Source organism: Macaca nemestrina, chromosome 11, assembly GCF_043159975.1.
Source record: "Macaca nemestrina isolate mMacNem1 chromosome 11, mMacNem.hap1, whole genome shotgun sequence".
NCBI classification, from domain to species: domain Eukaryota; kingdom Metazoa; phylum Chordata; class Mammalia; order Primates; family Cercopithecidae; genus Macaca; species Macaca nemestrina.
The window spans coordinates 3,136,862-3,153,276 of NC_092135.1; the positions used below are offsets into that span (position 1 = coordinate 3,136,862).

A 16,415-nucleotide genomic window follows, 5' to 3' on the forward strand; every position below is an offset into this window, starting at 1 on the left:
TTCTATGATTGGGTATCAACAGATCTTATAGAGGGGGTCAACCAGATTGAGGATAAAGCCATAATTGATGAAGAAATAGCTGTCACTCATTTGGCAAGAAAGATAATTTTGTTCTTGTGGGTTGTACAGTGACCTCGTTTTTTCTCACTTTGCCATGGTCTTGGAGTGACTACTTTTGATACTGATGTTCAGTGAGATTGTCCAACAGGAGAATGGAATGTTTAAGCTATAAATGTCATAACGGTTTGTAGTAACACCAAGGCTTAGCTTGAACGTTAGATTAGTTCTGAGAGGTCAGAGGCTGCTGCTTTTTACTTTCTCAGAAATACTCAAATCCAGACAGAGTGGAGGTCAGGATTTAGTAGCAGTGACATGCTCGGCAGGCACAGGTTGGAACAAGCTGAAATGATACCAGCCGTACATTCTTATGAAATGGAGCAACTGGGGAGAATTTGGTGGCATGTTAACCAGCATTAGACAAGCAGGATACATTATAGGCAAAAGCAGCCTCTTTGGATAGTACCACTGGTTTTGCCACTGGTGTATAGAATTTTCCCATAGAAATAAAGAACGTTATCATGTATCATCATTGAAATCTTCATAGCTGCTTTTATGCTAACATCGAGTGCTCATGAGAACCTCAAAATCTTTAAATAAAGGTTTTAGATTGTAAAAGCTTTTACTTGTTTTTTTCAGTAGAGCAGCGGTAGCCTTAAAATATTGTTGATTTGGACCTAACTGAGGATAAAATGTTTTCAGAATAAGATTTTTTCTCCTAAAGACCATTTCACACGTAAATATCTGTTCATTTTAGATTTTAAACACTGTGTGTTAAACTATTGTTTATATTTTATTAAGTACAGTACATAATTTCATATGGAAAAAACATTAGCATATTCCAGAGTTAGCACAGATTTCAGGATTGGTAGATAAATACCATTTGCGCCTGTGTCTAAATTGTGTAGATGTCAGAATTAATTTTCATATAATTTAGACACATAGATTTGTGGTGTATTCTCTTGGTTAAAGTGCCTTGATAATAAGGCTTTGTATTTTGAAACTAAATCTGTTTGGGCAGAAACCCACTTTGGTGATCTCCACAAAATTCACTGGTTTTAGTCATCTTCTATAATTGTATATTTACATTTATTTTTTTTATAACATCCGTTTACCAGGATTGATGCTGAATAGTACCAGTTTACTGTGTCTTTTCATAGTCAATGATGAGTGCAAGTCTATTTGTAATAAGTATTTTTTCTATAAAAAGAGAAGGGTAACTTTTGTGTATTGTTAACTTTAAAATGTAATGATAGGAGAATATAGTGTAATTACTGTTTACAATGATTAAGTGACAAAGAAATTATTAATGTTGTTAAACCTCCTCTTTAGCTGCTCCAAAATTCTAGGTACAATCGTAGTTTCTACTTGGCACAATCTCTGTTTTTCCTCTAGGGAACTTAACATCACTCAGCTGAGCGTCAGCAGGTTCTGGCTTTGAATCCCTGCTTTGCCACTGGGCAAGTCAAGCCTTTCTCGGGTTGCCTCTCCTCGTCTGTAAAGGAGAGTTAATGATACCTACCTCACAGGGCTGTTGTGAGGACCACAGACATACTCTCCACAGTGCAGGATGAAGCAAATGTTTGTTGCTAAAGTCATACATGTCAAGGAAAGATGCTAAAAGACAAGATAGGAGTAAAGAAAATAACATATTTTACTTAATTTAAGAGGAGATTGGAATTGATTAGGAAAGATATTAAAGAAGAGGTATTAAAGGTATTGAGGAAAGGTATTTATGGGAGGAGATGATTGGATTAAGAATTAGGATTGGAATATGATTATCTTATTTTCAGTAGTGATTTTTAGATTTAGAAGTGTCATTGATGAAATTATAAGCCACATTTAAATAGATAACATTATATTTAAATAGAATATGACTTCTTTTTAAAGCTTTATTTATGTAAGTCCTCATATTTTGTTTCCGCTCTCATCTCAGAACCACAGGAGTGCCAGAAGGCAGTCAGGCCTTCACCCCCTGCATTCCCCGTGCACTGGCCCCAGAGTTCTCTTCATTGCCTTTGCTTGCTCACTTTTTTTTTTTTTTTTTTTTTTTTAATGTTTTAGAGACAGGGTCTCGCTCTGTCTCCCAGGCTGGTGTGCAATGGTATGGTCATGGTTCACTGCAACCTTGAACTCCAGGGCTCAAGTGATTCTCCTGCCTCAGTCTCCTGAGTAGCTGGGACTGCAGGAGCTTGCCACCATGCCCAGCTGCAGATTGTTTTTAGAATAGGTAATATATTTGAATCTTTCTGGAGAAACACGTGCTATTTTTTGAGTTCTAGTTAGGTAAATTCATGTTGGATGAGTGTAAGACATACTGAGTTACTCTGTAGATTTGGAGCATTCTTTCCACTGGTACTTTTTGCTAGGTTTACAATATCTTGAAAAAATATGAAGACCATAAAACGATATGTCTGTAGTATGAGCTGTTTATTTGGACATTTTTAATAGTCATTTTAAGTTAGATCAAAATCAAATACTTCATTGTTGGAAATATTTATATAACCAGCACTTTGGTTGCTTTGCAAGTCCTCAATCTGTTTTTCTTCAGTCTTTGATTTTCTTTGTTGTCGTTTCTATAAAAGAATTATGAAAGAAACCATTATTTAAGTACAGTTAAGGGTGAGAAACCTTCATTCCGCCATATTTCTTTGATTTTGTGTTCAGTATGTTGGTTGAAGATGAGAAGTACGGACCAAACACTGGGAACTTAGTGGTCCCACATATTCCAACATCACACTGGTCCCAAAGAGCACAGAGGCAATGCTGCTGCATATATCTGGTTAACCAGAATTCTCTCTGGGAAGGATCGATAGCACAGTTATGTGATTTTTGTGTGTGCTTGACTGGGTTGTACAAATAAACTCTGGGTCATACATATACACAAATGTGTTCTTCAGAAAACAACCACCGTGCCACTGAAGCCCGCTCTCAGTATGCATTTTAAAGAAGTGTCTCCACTAGTTACAATGGATTTACTTTGATCCTTCTACATCTGGTCCTGTGATCAGGAAGATAAGTACAAAGGCAAACTGACTGCATAACAATAACTGACGTATATGGGGATCTCACTTGCAACCTGGCTTCGTTAGCAGTGCCACTCTCTAACCACCAAGCTGAAGACCACACGCAACACTGAGATGCAGTTTCTCAGCAGTCATGCATGGTGAAAGGTGTATTCTCTGAATTGCATGGAAGTAAGAATTGGAGACCGTTTTAAGGTGAATTCACACCTACACAATATGCCATGTGAAGGCCGAGATCTGTGGTGCAAGGCTGAGATCTGTGGTGGAAGAGTACTGGGGGAATGGAAGGGTGGAAAGGTAAGGAAAGAATTGGGTGGGATTAAGAGTTGTTTTTCTTGAGAATTTTTGCCTTTTACAAAGGTAATAAACATTCATAAAAGGTTCAATTAGATGTAAAAAGCCAACATCTTTCCCCTCTTATTTCCCAGTTTCACATCCAGAGGTAAGCACTGTTCTCTTAAAGCTTGGTGTATATCTTTTTAGAACTCCTATACATACACAAAAAGATACTTTTAAAGATCACTACATGAAAGGAGATTATACTGCATATATTCTTTTGTTATTTGCTTTTCTCACTACACTGTATATTAAGGTCATTTTTCTGTATCATTACTACCCCAGTCTTTTTGACTGCATGTATCTACTGTAATTTATTTAACCATTCCTCACTGATAGGCCTTTGGGATTTGCAAGAAGTTTTTGCCAAGACACAGTTGTGCACTAAGCTTCCTCCTACCTTTATATTTGTGTCACTTATGTAAATTTTCCATTAGGGTAGACGCCTAAGAATAAAATCAGTGGAGCAAAGGGTATGAGCGTTTAAATGTTTGCTTCCAAGATGAGTTGTCTTCACTGTCCAGGAAATCATTAACGATGAAGTTTAAGAAAGTCGTTGTCATCTAGCCAAGCTGAAAATAACACAGGACTAACATTTTAGGAAATTATCACCACCTAAATATTTAACCTTATTTTAAAAAATTAATAATAAGCACACATGGTAAAAAGTCTTTCCTCCGGCACCATAGAGGGATGGAATATGAAATTTAAAAATCTGCCAATCCTTTACCTCTCCCCAGAGGTAGTTTCTGAAAACTAATTGTTTCTATTCTTGTGGTTATCAGAACTTCACATAATATGTATTTTGGTATATCTGTCTGACGCAGTGTCTCTTTCTGTCATGAAAGGTGAGGAATTGAGTGTTATTCACACCACCAACCATGCCTCCTACCTCCTCGTTTTTGTCATAATGAACTGTAGTTTCAGTGGTTTTCTTTATCGCTTTAAATGTTCTTAAACCTTTATTTTTAAGGGGACTACCAACTTTAGCCAATATTCCTTGGCCCACCATTAGGTTACAGAAGGAAATCTGTGCCTCTAATTTGTTTCCACTTCTGCTGTTTGTCTTCCTTTACTTCTGAATTGTCAAGGATTTTAAGCCAATTTTGTTCTGTTCTTGAATTATGGCTACTCTCTGTTTTCTTCATATTTTAAAATTCTAAACCATGAGAACAAAAAAGATAGCATTTCTGCTGTGAATGATACTACTGATAACAGAACCAAGCAGTATGATGGGGCCTTACAGAAAGAGTGACAATCTTGTGGGAGTCACAGAAAAGTTCTGCTTGGACAGTGTCAAGATGAAGTAAGCCTCTTTGTATTAAGTCTGTCATGCTGTCAACTGTTGAAAATAATGCCATAGTTTAATTCACTTTTGTCTTGCAATTTCTTATTACCTTCCTGGTTTTAAAAATTAATGTCACTGAAACTTTTATCATAGCAAATTTTTAGGTTTTTAATTTTTCAATTTGAGTAAATGGTTTTTGTTTTTGAAGGCATTCTTTTAAGTCCACTCTTTTTTTTAATTTTTCCCAGTTCAGTTGAAAATCTTCAAACATTTACTTAGGAGGTAAATCAAAATTATTGAGTCCGGAAAGGTATTTAATTGCCATCATACTTGACTCATAGTTTGGGTTTGAAATCCTTTGCCCTCTGAATTTTTACGTCCTTAATTATCTTCCATCAGTTTTGCTGATAAGTCAAATATAATCCTGAGTCTCATTATTTTGTATATATCTTGATTTTCCTCTCTGAATGTTTTCTGAATGATCTCCTTTCTCTGAGGGGTTTTTGTTTTGTTTTGTTTTTTTTTTTTTTTTTTTAACTGTGAGTATAGGTATAAATATTTTAAACTTCATCTTTCTTGGCATGCTGTCATCTGCAGTCTTATTTTTTTTCCATTTAAAGGCTTTTTCTTTCTTTGATGATTGTTTCCATTGTCTTTGCTTGTCTTACGGAATTCTTAGGAGATAACTGTTGGACTGTTTGGAGCTGTCTATCTAGTATTATTTTTTCTTACTTGTTTTGTCTTCCTGCCCTTTCTCTAAGTATTGGGAGATTTCTGTTTGTCTCGCAGAATGCTAATTTAGTTTTCAGTCATGCCCAGTCTGGTTTTCAGCCCTTCTGGTGATTTTATTTCTTTTCTTTCTTTTCTTTTTTTTTTGGGACAGGGTCTCCCTGTGTCTCCTAGGCTGGAGTGCAGTGATGCAATCATGGCTCACTGTAGCCATGACCTCCTGGACTGAAGCGATCCTCCCACCTCAGTTTCCTTAGTAGCTGGAACTACAGGCATGAGCCACCATGCATAGCTAATTTTATTTTTATTTAGTTTTAATTTTTTGTTGCCTAGGCTGTTCTCAAACTCCTGAGCTCAAGCAGTCCATCCACCTCGGCCTCCCAAAGTCCTGGGATTACAGGCTTGAGCCACTGTGCCCAGCCGAAATTTTTATTTTTATTTATTTACTTTTTGAGATGGAGTCTAGCTTTGTCGCCCAGGCTGGGGTGCAGTGGCGCGATCTCGGCTCACTGCAAGCTCCGCCTCCCGGGTTCACGCCATTCTCCTGCCTCAGCCTCCGGAGTAGCTGGGACTACAGGCGCCCGCCACCGCGCCTGGGGAATTTTTTGTATTTTCAGTAGAGACGGGGTTTCACCGTGTTAGCCAGATGGTCTCAATCTCCTGACCTTGTGATCCGCCCACCTCAGCCTCCCAAAGTGCTGGAATTACAGGCGTGAGTCACTGCGCCCGGCCTTATTTTTATTTTTTGAGACGGAGTTTTGCTCTTTTTGCCCAGGCTGGAGTGTGATGGCACGATATAGGCTCACTGCAACCTCTGCCTCCCGAGTTCATCCGGGGTTCAAGTGTTTCTCGTGCCTCAGCCTCTGGTGTAGCTGGGATTACAGACACTAACCACCACACCCGGCTAATTTTTTGTATTTTTAGTAGAGACAGTTTCATTATGTTGACCAGGCCGATCTCAAACTCCTGACTTCAGGTGATCCACCTGCCTCCGCCTCCCAAAGTGCTGGGATTACAGGTGTGAGCCACTGCGCCCAGCCCGAAAATTTTATTTTTATCAACTGCATGTTTACTTTTCAAGAATTTCTAGTGGTTCTCTGATCTTTTCATTTTTCAAAGAGGCCTATTCTGTAATTGGTTTGTTTTTAAGGAATACACCCCTTAAAACCTTTAACATGATAATTGGGGTGTTTGTGTGGATGTCTGGTTTGATCTGTTGTTCCTGTTTATTTTCCCTAAAGTCGTGTAATCTGTATTTTTCCTCTTTCCTGGTACTTGCTTTTTCTCAAATGCCCAGTGACCCTTGGTTGTCCAGAGATTTGAATGGTGGTTTGTATTGGTTAGTATAAGTAGTTATCTTGCATTTTTTGCAGTTGGGTTCGCTTACCTACAGAGGTCCTCCTGGATGGAAGATCTCACTGTGGATTCGTGTTTCTGTGTGTGTGCTTGTACATGTGTACACACATGCATGTTTGTGTGTGTTTAATGAAGTGAGTGGAGAAGCACAGGCCACTGCCACGTGTTATCAAGTAAGTAGGTTGTGGGTTGTACTCTGAAGTGGAGTACAACCACTTGTGGAACTCCTAAGTGGAACTGCCGTCTTTCTCTCCTCCCTCCCTTCTCTTTTCTCTTTTTCTCCTCCTCTCCCGTTGTCTCTTTGCCCTCCACTTCTTTCCATTTTCAGGGTCGTCTATGGCATTTCCACAAACTTTGTGCCGCTTTACTTTTCAGCCTCAAATCCTGCTCTAGGGTTTCTTCCCAGAGTGAAATGTGCTTTGTGTAACAGATGTGCTTTGTGTAATTTGCTTTGTCTGTTCTACAGAAACAGGAAGTCAGGAGGTAAAACCTGGACAAGTCTCCCTATAATTGCCCTCATTACTTCATCACAGCCTTTGTCACTGAGCCTTTGCCACAACCTTTGTCACTGACAGCTACAGTCAAAATACTGTGTATTTTGGGCTTCATTTTTCTCTACTCTGGTTTATTCATAGATAGGGCCCATCTGTTTTTAGAGAATGGCCACGTTTTGGTTGAAGTTTTTTCAAAATTTCCTAAAATTTGTGGCCAACGTATGTCAGTCTTGGGAAGTAAGTTCATCCTCTGCAAACCTTTGAAAGTAATTTAGGAAGAGGCTTGCATATTTCATTTTACTTAGTATTAAATCAAGATTTTATTCCAAAGCATGATTCGCTTTTCACATTAGTGACCTTGAAATAATCTTTCTTCCCTCTCTCCTGATATTCTCCCAACTTCGATCATTTTCCCCTTTCTTAAGAAGTCTTTCATAGTTAAATTTTAATTGTATGCTTGAAGCTTAAGGTAATCCATGGCATTGGGAGATTTAGAGATGAGTAATCAATGAAAATAATTGAAAGATTGTGTTGAACCAGTTCTTTTCTTTTTTAGAGACAGGGTCTCTCACCCAGGCTGGAAGTGCGCTGGTTTGATCTCAGCTCACTGCAGCCTTGACCTCCCGGGCTCAAGCCCACCTAAGCCCTTGCCCATGTCCCCCTGGGCACCATGACACCTAGCTAATTTGCGTGTGTGTGTGTGTGTGTGTGTGCGCGCGCACGCGCGCAGAGAAATACAAATCCCTCCCAAAGTGCTGGGATTATAGGTGTGTGCCAACGCTGCCGGCCCTTTCCTGTAGATTTTTTTCTCCTCCTAGAAATGAGTTAATGTTCTTTAACAGCAGAGAAAATGTAGAGGGAACCATCAGACAGTCACACCACAAGTAAAAAGGAGAAGTGATTGGTATCATCTTCTCAGTGTTGGAGGTGGCATTGTAGTCTAGTGGAATCAATAGTTACATTAAAAGTATTACCTTTCTTAAGTACTCAGGACTTAAATGCTAAGTTTTTCTTAGTATCTGTCTTTCTTAAAAAAAACAATCAACATAGTGAATGTAATGGTGGTCTCTCATTTTAGATTTTCTAGTTCTGAGAGGTAAATGGCATTACATCAAGTGTATTACTTGGGGTGAATGTTCATAATCAGAATTCAGTGTTATATTTTCTGGAGTCATTTGAAAACTGAAATTTAGCAGTCTTACAAAAGTTGCACTTTGGGGGCACGCTCTCACATCGAGCCATTTTCTGCTTTCCCATACTCTATTCATAGTAGTAACAGCTCTTGCTGGATAACTAAGTCTATATGGAAATAGCTGTCCCCATGGTGAACTTTTTCAGGGCAGAGATTGGATCACAATGAAAGTTTTTATTCATTGAGTGTTCAGAATATATGCTAGGCATGATGCTAAGTGCTTCATGTATTTAATTCCTGAAACAACCCAATAATTGGGTAATAATCTGCATTTTGTACATGTAAATATTAAGGCTTAGCAAGGGTTAAGTAGATTACATAAGGACATAACTAGTAAGTGACATCTGAGGTTTAAACACATCCAGTTTATTGGAAATTCTTACTGTTAGTCATTATGTAGCATATGAGCACTGAACCTATTTTTCTTGATTCCAAATGTAACTGATTTGACACTGTACTTCTGCTTTTATTGGACAAAGCTACTTTCATCTCTTGGTTATTCTCTTCTTACGGGGCGCGGAGGGAAATTATAGTAGACTGTAAGTGGAAATGAAAATTTTCGTGATTTACTCTTGGTCCTGGCTCAGAGATGAAGGTGGAATAAACCATTAATCTATTTTCCTGAAGAGCTTATTTTTGGATTTTAAACAATGCGTGTATAGGTCTATTTTTTGATCTCTCATTTCCTCGTTCATTCAATAAAGAGCAAGAACATGGCAGATTTTAAACACCTTCACAAGGAGATACTTGTTTATAATATGTTAAGTTTAATTTGAACTGGTTTGGATTTTCCTAATAAGCATTCCTTGGTTTTCACATCTCTGGAATGGTAAGATAGTTTTTCTGAGGTCTGTGGGCAAAAATTTTTAAGGTTCTTGTGTGTCTTTTATTTCATGTTTACATTTATAACGGGACTGGTTGAATATTGAATGCTAGATTCAAAACTTTTCCCTCTATTTCAGCACTTTCAAGATTTTGTTCTATTCTCCTCCTCCTCTTCATTTTAATCAGGAAAATTATTTACAGAGTGACTGCTTGTGAGCAGGACTAACCCATAGGCAGTGTGCCCTGAGTAGCCCCACTGTCTTCTTGCAGCTAGTGTGTTGATGGGAAGTTGTATGGTATATTGGAGAATGTCCCTCAGTTGGCATTTATCTATTATTTTTCTCATAATTAGACCGGGAATTGTCGGTGTTTGAGAGGAAGATCACACAGGTAAAGTGCCAGTTTCATCATACCATCTCATGGGTGTATACTATCAATATGACTTGATGTTGACCTTGATCATCTGCTTGAGGTAGACTTTGTCAAGTTTCTTCAACAACAGCTACTCTTCTTTCCTACTTTTCCTACTGTACTCTTTGGAATGAAGTCATGAGATTACTATATAGGCCACACTTAAGGAGTGGAGTGTTACGCCTCCCCTCTCTTCAGGTGGACTAACTGTAGGTTATATGGATTTCCTACACAGGCGTGGGAGACTTGACTCTTCTCTACTTACTTATTTATTCAGTTATTTGCTTATATCAGTATGGACTAAATGGATAGTTTATGGGAATATTTTTTAATATGGTGGAAATTAATAATCAGCTCCCAGTTGAAGTTTTCTCAGGCTACATTTTTCTTTGAAACAGAAATGGAGATGTTTGTTAAGATCCAGTTGGAGCATGTGTTATCTCAAATTACTCATTAATAGAAAAAAATCTTAGTCATAGCTGGAAATTATGCAATCTGCCAGGGCTCATGTGATAGATACCTGCCTCCACAGTGTTTAAGAGTTCATGTACTCTTCTTGTTTTGATAGACAGATGTTTTCATCACTGCCACTTTCTCCCAAGAGGTGAACAGCAGTCGGTGGACAAAGTTTAGGGAGCCACATTTAGCAACTTCTGTGAATATGCCCAAGAAGATTCTGGCAAAACACAGATTAAAAGTACAGTTGATGTTGTGGATGGCTATAGGTTAACTATTTTTCTACTTTGACATGGATTATTTGTTGCTTTTATGTTTCTAAACTCTCAATTAAAAAGAAGTGTATCCTTAATCTGGCCAACTGAAAATGAACTTGTTCACCTCTTTACCTTGCTTTCAAAAGGACTGCTTACCATGGAAGGGCTCCAGAAGAATCATTTAAAACATCTTTTGTTTTCCTTCTTGGTTCTGCATTTTCTTCCTTAGTAGGGACTTCAGTCATGGCTTCTCTTTATTCTTGACCTGGGTTGTCTGCTGGCACTAATACCTCTATTATTAATGTAGTGTAGTTACTGGCCTTTCTGGTAGTCTTGGTATTGCCAGACTCTCATCAATCTTTTGAATATCTTTTCTTTTTCTTTTTGCACTTCTCTGGTTTTTCAAGTGATGAGTATATGCTGCTTTTCTTGACTGTATATATTGTTACTGAGTTATGAATGTCTGCAGAAATTAGAGACCCTGTGACTGTTGAATTACATGTGCCCGAACAAACACACACACACACATGTACACACACACACCCCAGAGTACACTTTCTTACAGTGGACTTTGCTGCTGCTTTCTGCATGTGTGGGACACTGGTATCTCCCGTCTCAGACAAATGGCTGATGTTCTCTATGATATTGGTGTTAACATCAAAGAATTGAACAAATACAACAGAAATGAGGTTGAAAAATATTCGGTTACTACATTCCTTTAAACGTCTTTGATGAATACTCTGCAAAGTAGCCTTTAAAAAATGTAAATTAAAAAAAATGTCCACAAAGGAGAATTTGCTGGTTAGCACAAAACACACTGCAAAATTGCTGCTTTATGGTTATTATAACTGAAGAATATAGAAGATTGACACACATTTTATACACCCTCAGGCAGTGTTTTGGAAAAATATTGTACCTTTTCAAATTGTTATCAATTACCTGTTTTTCTCTATTTCATAATTCTCAGGATTTTTCTAAATACAGCCTTTAAACTTGACTCAAATGGAAATTGTGCGCTTTCCTGTTTATACCCTTCCCCACGTTATTGTAAAAGAGTTTAACAGCAGCCTGATATGTAAGTTTCAGCAAAACTTATACCTGTATAGGTTTTTATTTGACTCAAAAATTAGCTATTTTACCATATAGTCATAAGAATTTGCTCACTTTGATGCCAGAAGTACTGAAGAATTTAGTTACATGGCACTAATCTTGTGAGTTGTATGCCTAATTTCAATTTCTAACCTACTTGAGAGTTTCTTTTAGGTCAGCCTTTGTTGGTCTTCCGTGTAAATACAAGTTGGTACAAATCAATAGAAAGATTTTACCTGCATATGCAAAGTAAATGTGTGACTTTATATAGAGACTGCCAGATTTATGGTGCATCTATCTTTTTATCCATTTGAGCTTGCTGTTTTTTATGTTTGTGTATTGATTGCTCTTGACACTATACATTTCAAAACTTCTTATAACTTGAAAAACACTTCTGTGCTACCACTCAGTTCTGATCAAATCCTTACATTTTGCCACACTCGTTTCTGAATTTTCAATAAAGAAATACGCATTACAGATTAAAGGTTAAAGGCCCCTTTACATGCCCTTCCCCAGTCTCCTCTTCCTCCCACAGAGGTGTCCACTCTGCTGAATTTAGGTTCATCATTGCCAGACAAATGTAGTAGGCTAGTGTTTCACATTTCCAAAATCAGCCTTCTGGCGGACTTGGAAGTACTCTGAGAAAAGAAGACTCGTGACCAAATTCTCCCACAGATTTGTAATAATGTACATATTGAAAGGACTGAAGGCTCTCAGACTGGGAAAGGAACTTACCCATTTTAAAACTCAGCCCTGCTCAACTTCCTTGACTGCCGAACCCCTTCAGCCATGATTCTCTGCACTGTTGTTTCTTGGAACATACATTGTGAAAACACTGCCCTGCCTAGGCAGACCCCCCTTTGCAGAATTAACTTTCCATTTAATTTAGTTTTTCACTGATGTAACTTTCTAGATTGGACAACAAAGATGGCTAATAGTAATCACTCCAAGTTGATGTTGACTGTTGGGTTGTGGTGAAATCATTTTGCATTAAAGGAAGGTAAAATGCTAATAAATTGCATATTCCTTGACCAGAGCACAGATTACTTATGCTTCCTAATTTTTTAAGAAATCCTCTGTCCAACTGGAGTGTCTGGCTGTGGACCATGGGTACTCATATACCCTTTTGTCTTAAACTGATGTTACATTTTATGTTCTTGTGGCTAGAAGTAGCCTGAGTTTGCTGTTAATGTTTAACACATTTTCTTGAGTAACAGTTCTGTTAATATTGTACAAGATGGTACTTGAATTCTTTGTTTGCCTTTTTTCTTCCTGTATTAGAAAACCTTGGTGCTTTGTAAGTTTTGTGTAAAAGAAATTTTCTTAAGATTTGTTCATAAAATGGCCTGATCCAGGAAAAATAAAATGGGAACATGGACACCATTTCTGACCTTCAAATAAAACTTATTATGTATTGATTTTCAGACTGTTCACCGAGCTTTGGGATCCTATGGACTGTCTCAAGACAGGGTTATTTAGCTGTTTGGGGTAACAGGTTCCTTAGGATCTGATGAGGTGGAGGAGGGGTGATCAGGTGGAGGAGGGGTGAGGGCCTGAGAAAAATGCACAGGGCACAAAGTTTACATCCAGTTTCACAGAAGCCAGGGAACCTCCTCCTTTAAGGGAATCGTCAAAAAGCAGACCTTCTGCCCTTACTGGTTCTAGCCTTCACTGCACTACACTTTACGGTTCTGGGATAGGGAATAATGAACAAGAAGGCTTCACCATCTACAAAGCAAGTCTAAATGTCTGTGCACCAAATATCTGATGTTCACCAGATAGCTAATGCCGAATCCATTTATCATGTTGTTATTAGAATTTTAAGGGTTATTAAAAGGAGTCTCTGCATTTTATTTCTGGAATCTCCTTTTTAACACATTAAGCATTTTTTCATTAGGAAAATTATCTTGTTTGCATTCTGCACCTTGCCATTTTGAACATGGTTACATAGCATATTTTAAACAGAGTTTTCTGTTTTTGTTTTGTGGAGAAAGGTCTTTAAAAGTGCACTCATGTTTTTTAAGGTTCATTTCTATCTTGACCCAGAAGACTTTTATTCTAAGTATTAACTTTCTTAAAAAATTTTGTTCTAGCACTATGTAACCCTACAAATACTCCCCAATGTTCAGGCCTCATTTTGTTTGGTGACCACATATTTGAGAGGTTGAGCACCAATAGTAGGAACCCAATAAATGTTGGCATCATGCACATTTATTTTGAATTAATGAATGAGTGGAAGTGGAAGAGTACATAAATGATTATGTGAAAGAACGAGTAGAATAAGTGAAATCGTTTACTTCCTGTTTGCTGTACATTTTAATGCTATTAGTGGTCGCTTTCTGCAAATAATTATTACAAAGTAGTAAGTCGAACATTTCTGGCATATTAGACACAGGTTAATCTACAAAGAGCGTCACCTGTCTCCGGGAGATGCTAATGCTGTCCCTGGTCATTGAGCTGGGAGCCTGAGGGAATGTTTAGCTGGATAGCTAACTAAGAAATGATGCAAACTCACTGTTCTCAATGCTTAATATCTAAAAATAACTCAGTATGATTAATTTGGAATCGCTTTTGGTGGAGTTAGGTTATGGTTATCACCTTCCTTCATTCTGAACAAGACTCTGGTCTTCAGAATCAATGTGTTTACTTATTAGTCAAAAGAATTATGTATTTATCCCTAAATTGTTTTATTGTATAGTTCTGAGAGGTGGAAAGGAGTGCAGAAGTTGTCATATAAAGCTCTTCAGTTACAGTTGAGAAAGTGAAAGTTGATTTGTAATTGGAACAAAAGGGACTATCCACTTCATCTGGATGTTATATTTAGTGAGGTGAAGACAGGATTGGATGAGGAGGAAGAAAGTCCGGGCCCCTCCCCACTGCCTTAACCCTTTCAGGCTTCCGAGTTCTCATCTGCAGAGTTAGAGGGCTGGATGGTTTTGCAGGTCTTCTCAAGCTCTGGTATCATTGAAAGATCATTTTTTGTTGTTGCTGTTCATTGTACAACTGAGATAAATAAAAATAAGATTGTGGAAATTTAAAGGGATACTTTCTGTAAGGCCAGTTATTGTCCAGTAGGTTTTTGTGTGTGTGTGTGTGTGTGTGTGTGTGCGATGATGGAAGTATTCTATGTCTCTCCTTTCTGATATTCTAGCCACCAGTCACACGTGACTATTGGGCACTTGAAATGTCACTAGTATGACTGAGAAACTAAAATTGTAACTCAAATTTAAACAGCCACATGTGGCTAATAGGTGCCATATGGGACAGTGCAGTTTAAATTCTTCAGTATTTGTGTTCAGAGGGAATTCCACACAGATTTATAACAGTCTTTTTCTTCACATAGCGCTCTACAACTGGAATGTCTTAATTTTAGAATTTTGCAATTGTACCTCCAAGTCTTACTGCTGAATCTTTCATGTGCCCTTTATCACTGGCTTCTTTAAGCTCTGCCATCCTACTGAGGATTCGGCATGTCCACCACAGTCTACCTATAGACTCCTGTCAGTCCCCTGCAGGACCACATTTTGTGTCTGTAGTGGACTTTGTAGTGTCTGGAGCAGATTTGGTGCTGTTCAGAATTTTGTCTTCCTTTTTTTGTTGTTGTTAGGGACTTGATTCTGAGAAGTTTAATTACTTGAAAAAATGCTTGGTCTTTCATCAGCAAGAAATTTTCAGTACTAAAATCTTTAGCTTTTAGGGAGATGTTTTTAGTACTATAACGTCTAGTCACTAGGCTACAAAAACTCTTGTTACCTGGGTGAATTTTCCATTAAGTCTGTATTCTTTCAGTATTACAAACACTACATTCTTGGAATTTTCACATTTGGGGAATCACAAAGAGCCTAGAATAATGGTATCGTGAAATTCTGTACCTCAGAAATGAAATGATCCAATTTAGTGTAGAGGCATTCTTTAGGCTTAATGTTTGAAATGAATAAACCATGTGTTTGGTATTTAATCATTTTTCTATGAAATAATGATTTAGATAAGATTAAGTTTTTATGTGTGCTTTGCCTCTTCACAAAACCCACAATATCCTGAAACTTAATGCATGCATACCATGTCTGAGAGCTATCAGTGAAAAGCTGCATCCCTTCTGAGTGTCTGAGCCTCATCTTCCTGGGACCACAGGCACTGGTTTGTTCTATTGGCAAATGAAAACACTAATTGGTATCAGTCATTCACTTGAGTTTTGAATAGAGGGACACCAAAAGTAGTTGCCATTAAATAAAGTAATAAAAGCACATGTTAAGAAGTGTTTGACCAGCCTGTGCAACACAGGGAGACTCCATCTCTACAAAAAATAAAAAAATTAACTGGACGTGATAGTGCATGCCTGTAGTCCTAACTACTGGGGAGGCTGAGGTAAGAGGATCGTTTGAGCCCAGGAGATGGAGGCTGCAATCAGCTCACTGCAGCCTCCGCCTCCTGTGCTCAACTTCCCATTCCACTCTAGCCCCAGCCATAGAGTGTGACCCTGTCTCAAAAAAAAAAGTTAAAGAGTATAGAAGAGTAAATGCCACTCTTGTTCCCATACCATTTCTTCTCCCTAAAAAACTGTTACTAGCTTAAGTATTATTTTATATAAATAGAACCATATTAAACCTTGCTTTTCCACTTACATTTTTTAAAAGGCTTATTGGGTGTGTGTGTGTGTGTGTGTGTGGTATCTTGTTTATATGTATTTTGTTTTATTTTTGAGACAAGATCTCCATCACCCAGGCTGGAATGTGATGGCAAAATCACAACTCACTGCAGCCTTGACCTCCCAGGCTCAAGCAGTCCTCCCACATCAGCCTCCTGAGAAGCTGGGAGCATGGGTATGCACCACCATATTTGGCTAATTTTTAAGTTTTTCTTGTAGAGACAGGGTCTCACTATGTTGCCCAGGCTGGTCTC

The 16,415-nt window shown here is 38.1% G+C and overlaps 1 protein-coding gene across 7 annotated transcripts in view; it reads left to right on the forward strand.

Moving 5' to 3' along the window:
* Positions 1–16,415, forward strand: part of LOC105492419 (WD repeat domain 33) — a 110,874-nt gene that overhangs the window by 64,626 nt on the left and 29,833 nt on the right. The window contains exon 8 of one of the 7 annotated variants that reach the window (XM_071072525.1): positions 1,453–12,934. The exons of the other annotated variants lie outside the window; for them this stretch is intronic. Within the exon in view, the coding sequence (XP_070928626.1) occupies positions 1,453–1,475 (23 nt within the window). The 3' untranslated portion in view covers positions 1,476–12,934. Of the gene's footprint in view, positions 1–1,452; positions 12,935–16,415 lie in introns of those variants that run through there. 7 annotated transcript variants of the gene reach the window in all.